Source organism: Echinops telfairi, unplaced genomic scaffold (genome assembly GCF_000313985.2).
Source record: "Echinops telfairi isolate 266 unplaced genomic scaffold, ASM31398v2 ScPeMD7_7467;HRSCAF=8505_1, whole genome shotgun sequence".
Classification (NCBI taxonomy): domain Eukaryota; kingdom Metazoa; phylum Chordata; class Mammalia; order Afrosoricida; family Tenrecidae; genus Echinops; species Echinops telfairi.
In genome coordinates, this window is record NW_022111368.1 from 24,105,757 (window position 1) to 24,114,499 (window position 8,743).

General features: G+C 51.7%; 1 protein-coding gene across 1 annotated transcript in view; it reads right to left on the reverse strand.

The window, feature by feature from the left end:
• NPAS2 (neuronal PAS domain protein 2) overlaps nucleotides 1-8,743 on the reverse strand; it is a 103,156-nt gene that overhangs the window by 33,196 nt on the left and 61,217 nt on the right. Inside the window, 3 exon segments of the mRNA XM_045283824.1 lie at nucleotides 923-1,029; nucleotides 1,953-2,035; nucleotides 2,846-2,964. Coding sequence (XP_045139759.1) covers nucleotides 923-1,029; nucleotides 1,953-2,035; nucleotides 2,846-2,964 — 309 coding nt within the window.

The window sequence follows — 8,743 nt, forward strand, 5'->3', positions numbered from 1 at the left end:
TTTCTCCCTTCATGTTCGACTGGGACTCGGGTGACGGCTGGCAGAGCCAAGTGGTCTCCATCCAACCGCTCATAGAGCTTGCTTCATCTGCACCCTGACATCGCCCCTCCCACTTCCTCCCTGCTGTTCCCACTTCCCAGCCCTTCTTCTTTCCTAGCCTTTCGAACGCTGTCCTTTTGATCTCAGGGCTGATTCATCTAAGGTGTGCACGCCTTGCTTTCTTTCTAATGAAGATGACACAAAAGGCGCCCTCAGTGGGCCGCCACAGAAAAGTCAGTGGTTTGAACACACCTGCAACTCCAAGAGAGAAAGGTGAGGCTGTCTGCTTCTGCACCGATTAAATCAAACACCCAACCCAACCCACTACTGTCTGGTTGGCTCTTGACTCACAGCAGTCCTATAGGACAGGGTAGAAATGCTCCGGAGGGTTTCTGAGACTGGATCATTTCAGGAGCACACAGCCTCAGCTTTCTCCCAAGGAGTGGCTGGTGAGTTTGAACCACCATTCCTGGGGTTAGCAGGTCAACTCCTAACCCACTGCGCCACTGGGGCACCTTCCATCAAGATGCGGCCATGGACACTCTAGGCAGCCATCCTGCTCTGTCTTCTTGGGTGGTGAGGAGACGGAATCAACTCAACAGCAGCAGGCGTGGTTTTGATTTGGTTTCCCTGGGGCTGTGGTGAAGGTGCTAGGGTGGAGAGGGCCTTGGAAAAGCCAAGCCAGTTCCAGGTTAGAGTAAGGTCAAGGGGTGTCTCAGAGAGGCCGCCCCACCAACTGCTAGAACATTCCAGAGATAGCCAAGCCCCTGCTTCGCATAAAACCAGGCAAGGGGCACAGAGTTGCAGGCCAAGCCCTGCCGTCCATCTGTACTCCCTGGGACAGAGGTCCCAGCATGGAGTGTCATGTCGGCGTGGTACTCACAGTGCTGGTGGCACCTGGCCAGGAGCTCCAGGTCGTCTATGTGGTAGTAGTCATAGCCTGAGGTCCCCAGCACTTCGAAGGGCAGGTATCCTATGATGGGAGGAGCCCTGCACAGGCACAAGGGGAAGGCTCCTATCAGAGTGGGCTCGGCTCACTGGTTCCCTCCCAGGCCCGGATGCCAGCCTCGCTGCTCCAGCACACGGGGAGGAAAAGAATTTTGCAGAGATCCAAACCAGTGAGGCCGTGTTCTCCAAAGCGCTCCAGTGTTTTTGGCATTTATATCCTACCTCAGTCCTGCCGCACAATGTGCCCCCCAAAGTAACAGACCTTATCGCTGCAGAACAGTTGCTCCGAGAGCAACTATAGATTAGATGGGTCAAAACACCAGTCATTAAAAAAGAAAATCAGGTGTGGAGAGAAGGGCATTTCTAGTTATCCAAGTGTGCATGGAGTTTTAGAGCGAGAAGAAAGATGAGGCTAAAGGGCTCAGGGCACCCTGGTGGCATTGTGGGCTAGGCTGCTAACGGCCAGGCCAGAAGTGCAAACCGGCAGCTCCTCCGTTGGGAGGAGGAAAAGGAGGCGCTCTGCTCGAGAAAGATTTTTAGTCTGGGAAGCTGTGTAGGGGCCCAACTGACTCCGGGGCAGGCAGAGGGATGGGGAAGTTTAGAAATATTTTTATCGGTTTGGCAAGGGCCACGAGAGGATTAAAAGAGAGAACACGGGAAGTCCTCTCCTCGCTGAGCCTGCCTTCCTGGGGGCTGGAGAGGCTGGTAGGGAACAAGGTGCACACTCCCAAGGCGGCGGCCCCAGCTCTCTTGAGATGGTCCGATCCCCAACAGAGCCGGCCCGTCAGTCAAGCGGCTCAAAGATGGTACAGGGAAATCCCCTCCCCTTGGCTGGAAACCTCCTTCCCAACGAGCCCTCTCCTTCCCAGCCAGGCCTGACTTTGCTCTCCTGGGGACAGCGAGCCTCAGACAGGCAGCACTGCCGAAGGAGCCAGCCCAGAGAGGTGCTTGTTCTTGTCACAAACCTGTGATCCAGAAATAAAAATTTCCACTCCAAGCTATGCCGGGAAGTGAATTCCTCGAAAGGTTCTTCAACGATGCACATTTCCTGCAGTAGGAGGCAAACCAAAACAAAAGCCGACCCGTTGCTCGGGGCACCGGCTGCTCAGCCTAAGCTGGTTTGTTCAGGAGGAAGGGGAAACCATTTGGAACACGCAAGCCCCCCAGCTGGGTTGGGTGGGCCCTCCTCATCTGCAGCTGACCTCAGGGTGCGCCGATAAGGAATTTACTTCACTGAGGCCGAGGAAAAAGATCTAGGAGCCAAGACGGCATGGCACCCCCTCCCAGGGTCTGCAAGTGGGGCAAACGCATGGGAGCTGGCATTTCATCTGAAGCCGAACGACCAGTCCAAGTCAGCGTTCACACCGTAGACATGAACGTAATCACAGAGGAGCAGACAGACAACCTCTCTGTTTCTTGACACGCAACTCTGCTCCGCGTCTGCTTTAATGTTGGCGGGAGCGTCAGGGAGAAGCCCTGAGCCTCTCTGCCATGGGGGCGACCAGAGGCCGCCTTCAGACAAAACAGCTGGTGGGAACTGGGCGCTAGGGAAGAGAGCAAGTGTGTGTGGTGGTGCGGGGTCTGGGGACTAGGCACCTCAGATTTTCAGTCAGGGACTTCCTTTTCCAATAAAGAGAGAGTGAGTGACTACTACCAAAAGGTGGCTCAGGAGGCCCTAAGCACTCAGAAGAGGTGGCAGTTCCACCCACTCATCGGATGCCAGCAGCCTAGAAACTCCTGAGGCAATCTTACTCGTTCACCCCGGGGTCACTATGAGCTGGGATGGACTTGACGCCGAACCAACGAACTTCTCAGATGTCAAGCCCTGTGCGCGGTCCCTTCCCTCGCAGGTGCTTACCTTTAGAAACTGGGGCGTGGCCAGACGAACCGTAGCGATGAAGCACACCTCCTTCCCTAAGGGCAGCTGGCACGGCCTCGACAGGGCGCCATCAAAGCCGTTACAAGAGGGACTAGGCACTGGGACAGGAGGAGAAGGGGCACCAGTTTAGGTCTGACCACAACCATAAAACCCCACGGGCAAGGATGCAATGCCAGGAATTCCAGGGCTGCTACATGCAAGGTCAGCAGTTCAAAACCACCCGTCGATCCACGGAAGAAAGATGAGGCTTTCCACTCCTGTAATGAGTTACAGTCTCGGAAACCCACAGAGTCAGTTCCACCTTGTCCTACAGGGTCACTATGAGTCGGCATCGACTCGATGGCAGTGAGTCGGTGAGGCACTGCTCCCACCACCTGGTGCACATGACCTTGTTTAATGCTGACAACCTACAAGGTTGCCGCCCATGGCACAGTTGTGGAGACAGAGGCACAGAGAGACCATGCAATGCACACCTGGCCAGCAGCTTCCTAGTGGCGGAATTGACATTTGAGCTCATGCTTTTTAATAGGCTCTGAGTATCTTATTCAATTCCAACAACCTCTCTGGATAGTAGTATTTCGCCTATCCCCAGTGCATGGATGGGGAAACTGAGCCACAGACAGTAGTTTGCCCAAGGTCAACAGCTAGAGTGGCAATTTAGATCCTCGTGCTGCGAGGGAAGGTCTGCTAAAGGGGAAGGCAGTCTTGTTCTGCACGCAGGATCCAACACTCACTTCAACCAGTGCTCGAAGGTCAGATTCAATGAGATGGTGTTTCAGAGACTGATAATGCCTTGGCATACACTGCTGCCCTCCGTCCCTGTGCCCAGGCCAGGGTCGGCACACCTGGGACTCAAGCCTTAACATGCTACCTTGGAGCCCCAGTCAAGGAGAGGTTCCAGCTGGCCATTAGTCTTTAGGGTCACCCCCAGAGGCACATGATGCCCACCTCAGACTCAGTAGTTCTGTGTCAATGGCCAGGCAACGGGTGTCATCTTCCTTCCTCTTTCAAGTGTGGGATCCCTTTCCCCACTTCACAGATGAGGAAGCTGAGCCCAGAAGGGCTACCCAGTTAGCCAAGGCTACTTAATTATTTTTGTTCTTGAGAATGTGCTCAGTTTCTATCTGTACCATTCAGCACCAGGATGATGAGCCCAGTGTTGCAAACATTCCCAACCCCCACTATCATGACCTCAGTGCCGCCTCCCAATCAAGACTAGACGGGAGCATACACATAGGTATAAGCAATAGATAAAACTCACAACACACGGAACCCAGGAACAGGGATGGGAATAGAGATACCAAAAGGGCAGGGGGAAGAGGGAGAGAGATTGGGAGGGGAGCACTGATCCCAATGAATAGCACATTAACATCCCCCGCCCCCCAGGCAGGGGGAAGAACAACAGAAACCAGAGGGAAGGGAGACAGTGGTCTGAGTGAGATTTGAAAATAATCAACAATCTACAATCTATCAGGGGGCCACGAGGGTTGGGGTCCGGGGAAGGAGGGAAAAAAAGAGGAGCTGATCCCAAGGGCTCAATGGAAAGTAAATGTCTAGGAAAGAACGATGGAATCTATGTACGAATATGTCGGATACAATTGTTGTATGGTTTGTAACAAGAGTTGAAAGATGGAAATGGAAAAAAAAAAGAGAATGATGATGGCAACAAAGTACAAATGTGCTTGACACAATGGATGGATGGATGGATGGATTGTGATAGATATGTGCCGAACGAGCCCCCAATAAAATGATTTATTAAAAAAAAAAAGATCTACAGTCTCAGAAACCCTGCTCAGTCCCACGGGGCCACTCCTCTGTGTCAACCTGCCCCCCAGGAGGGGGCTTGGTTGTCCGTCGGATTCCATATGGATAGATACTAAAAGGGCATGGTGTTCAAGGCAGACAGGCAGGTATCAACATTTGAAAAAGCTCCCCAAGTTGACTAAGGTGCAGCCACGGCTGAGAATTTATACCCGCTATCCCTTCTTTCTTTCTTGTAAACGTCATAATGGTATCCTGTTCATTGCTGAACGTGCAGATTTAAACAGGTTTGGTTTTCCTATTTAAGCAAGAACACGCACAAGAACTTAGTGGAAATATTCTATTATCTTTTCATTCCCTTTTTATGTGAACTTTTTTGATGCCCCTTCATTACAAAGCACCAGAAAATGGAATTCATTATAAAAATGAAATTTGCAGAATTTTCTAGAGAGGGTAGCTTTCCAACAAAGAAAAATATGTTTTTGTGTTTTCTAAAATATAGTTACAGGTTTCTAAATGATTCTATCATGTGGTAGTATGTTCACTGACCTGAATAAATATGTTTTACCCAACATACTCTCTGAATTCATCCATCTTGATACTACTAAATGTTTCCACACATGAAATAGAAAGTAGATGAAATAAAAATAGCAGTTTGGGGAGAGAGAGAGAGAGATCACGTCTGCTACTAATCAGTTGCGACCATGGCAGATCAATTTACAGGGTGAGCCAAGGCACTTATCCAGGGAAAGGAAAACAGTTCCACATAAGGGAAGAGTCTGCAGATGTGAACATCTGCATAATTGGAAAAAGAAGACATTTGAAATCTCCCAGATGTGCGCTTTCCCCTTTGCGCGGATCTCAGAGTATTACAGGCCAGATAAAGACCTCATAAAGATTGCCCCCACCCCTCCGGAATCTCGAGCCCCCACAGCGTCTTTCTGAGGACTTCCCAGAAATTGATGAAGAAGCCTCCTCCATCGGCATCTCTAACCGGCCTGCCTTGTATGGACCGGACTGCTTTGTCAGCTGGACCTTGTTTGGACAGACATGCCTTCCCCCTTGACTGATGGGGTGCGTGAGGTGGGATGTGCCCTCCCACGGGCTCTCTGCCCCTTTGCCTTTTCACAGGGGCAGACACTCGGAGCACAGACATCAGGGAGGAGTGGTGCTGGCTTCCTGTGTGGCCCGTGGGGGCACTAACAGTCATGGTCTTGACTACTAATGGAAAGGTTGGGGGTTTGGATCTACCCGGAGGTCTGATGATCCACTTTGGAAAGGTCAGGGCCTGAGAACACTATGGAACTCCGTTCTCGGCTGTGCATGTGGCTTCTCCAAGTGTCTAAGTCAATGTGGCGGCAGCGGGCTTGGCTTTGGATTTCGGGATTGGCACAGTGGGGTCAGTCTTAACCTCCAGTCCTTTGATCACTTCTAAGGCTTTCAAGAATGGCAACACATTCCCGGACACTAGATGTTTCATTATTATGTGTAGCCTGCACTTGATAAGCCAGCTATTGCACAGACAGCCCAGAAATGAGCAACCTCCCTTCTAAACGAGCTTCTTTCCCACCTCTTAAAAACAGCTGAAGACTTGATCAAAACACCCCAAACAAACTCACTTCCATCAAGTCGATTCTATTCACAGTGACCATACAGGACAGGATGGAACTGGTCCCGTGGGCTGCCCAGACATAACTCACTGCCCCCCAGGGTTCCTGCACCCGGGGAGAATCAATCAAGAACAGATACTCAGACAGAGGCCAGAGTAAAGGGGAACTCTTGGGGGGGAAACCAAGAAGAGGAACGTTCAACATTTTGCAAATTGCGTTTGAAATGACTTTTCCTCGCAGCACGAGCCTTCTTGCATATTCTAGAGTCAAGACGCGAGCAAGCTGCTCCCTGGGACTTCACAGTCATATTTAGCACTTAGACCGGCTTCTCTGGCAACGATTATCCCGAGGTATTTTAAAAACATTAATTAAGGGTTTAATTAGTTGTTTCAATTTAAGTAATAGAAAAAATATACCTAATTACAACTGGCTTCCTAGGCTTTTGGAAGGATTAAACTGCCTGCAGGAGCACCCATCTATGTTATCAGCTCCCGGACCACTTTTAACCACCAGCCCCCCACCCCCACCCCACCCTTTTCCTTGGCCATGCCAGCACACACACCTCCAGAACCCAGGCTACAGGTACAAGTGAGCTCTTCCCTGCGACTCTTTCCTCCCTAGCATCGCCTTACTCACACGGATCTGACTCTTGTCAAAAGCTAAACAGCCTTCCCTGTCCCTTGGCTCAGAGCAGAGGTCTTGCACACAGCAGGTGCTCAATGTGTTTATTTAACAAATATCTTGTGAAAGAATGTCCCAGTTCATATCCAATCCGTGGCTCAGGCCCCTTTGGGAAAACATGTTCCTCTCCTTTCCAGGATGGGATCCTGGTGGTGTAGTGGTTACACGTTGGGATGCGATCCGCATGGTCAGCAGTTCAAAACCACTCGCAGTTCTGAGGGAGAAAGACTGGGCTTTCTACTCCCATAAACAGTTACAGTCTCAGCACTGACTCGATGGCAGTTGAGATCCTTGCCAGTTACTAGCATGGTGACCTTAAGGCCCCCAAAAGGCTTCCTGCTTGCAGCCCTATCTCTGCTAACCTTGGGTGGTGCCCATTGAGGTTGGCCCTGGGGCCCACTGCCACTGAGACTGCTTTAGAGATGTACTGAAACTGATCAGAAGGGGACCCGCGCAAGAACCTGGCAGTAAATCAACACACAGCAGTTGCCGCTCTTAGGAAAGCAGCCCGGGTGCTGGAGGCTGGTGTCACACTTGATGAGGGGCAGGATGGCCCTCTGGTTTTGGTCTTCCTATTGGCACTGTGGGTGTTGAGTTGGGCTGCAAACTGCAAGGTTAGCAGTTCAAAACCACTGGCCGCTCCTTGGAGAAAGACCAGGCTTTCTACTCCAGTAAAGAGTTACAGTTTCGGGAACACACAGGGGCGGTTCTACATTGTCCTACATGGTCAATAGGAGTTAGAATCAACTCAATGGCAGTGAGAGTTATTGAAAGAGCCAATGGTCCCCAAGCCCACTCTCTGCTCCTGAACCTTTTATCACCACCTCTAATTTCATAGACAGCACATATTTTGCCATCGGTTGGCCTTCCTGAGTCTTCCAAAGCAAGAAGGACTGTGGGCCCTCCAGAGAATAAGTCACTGAAGCCCGTTTATGGGGGTGGTTTTGTGCTTGGCTACTAGCCGAAAAGTTAGCAGTTCAAACTCACCCCGAGGTGCCTCAGAAGATCTGGCGATCCACAACTGAAAGGTCCCAACTATTGGAACTCCGATGGAGCACAGTTCCTTCTGGACACACAGAGGGTCACCAGGAGCTGGAATTGACCCAATGACCACCGGTAATGCCGGTTTCACTGGGTAACGTCCCTCATCACTGAGGACCAGGAGGGAAGGATGACCGTAGGTGCAGGGGCAGCTCAGGTGGTCTGAGAAGGGTCAGGTGAGAGCAGGCATAGTGATGGCGAAGATCAGTTAAGAGCCCAAAGACATGGAGAGAGATGGTCTTTGTTCCACGCAGGCCCCGTTCCGCCATCAGGCTCCAACCACTAAGCATTCTGATCAGAGAGGGCCTGCTTATGATGAAAGGGTGGTAACAGCTGCAGGCAGACACATCGACAGTCCACACGGAGAGTGATGATCGCTCTCTCGGCACGTCTGAGGACAGACAAAACCACAAGGCTGACGGGGTCTGGGAGTGCGTGCAGTAAGGGACCGCTGGCGAGGTGTGCTGGAGGAAGGATAGGGTTCCGGGGCTCCCACTCAAGACGTTTGGAACGCAGAGAGTGACGAACTCTCCCCAGCTTTCGGGAGACATCATCTTCCACTCAGTCAGCACTGTTTCCAGCCTCTTGCTCTGCCCTCATGTCCTATAGAGAGGGGACAGGGTCCGGAGGAGAGGCCCAGCAGAAGAACCCCAGCTCGTTGTGGCCTGGGGTGCTGCCCGGCTCCTAGTCTGGGGGTTGGTGGGGGGCGGCGCTTGTTTCTGGCCCTCCCTGTCAGTTCTCTCGAGCACAGGGCCCAGCGAGGTTGGAGAGTGGCTGACAGCCA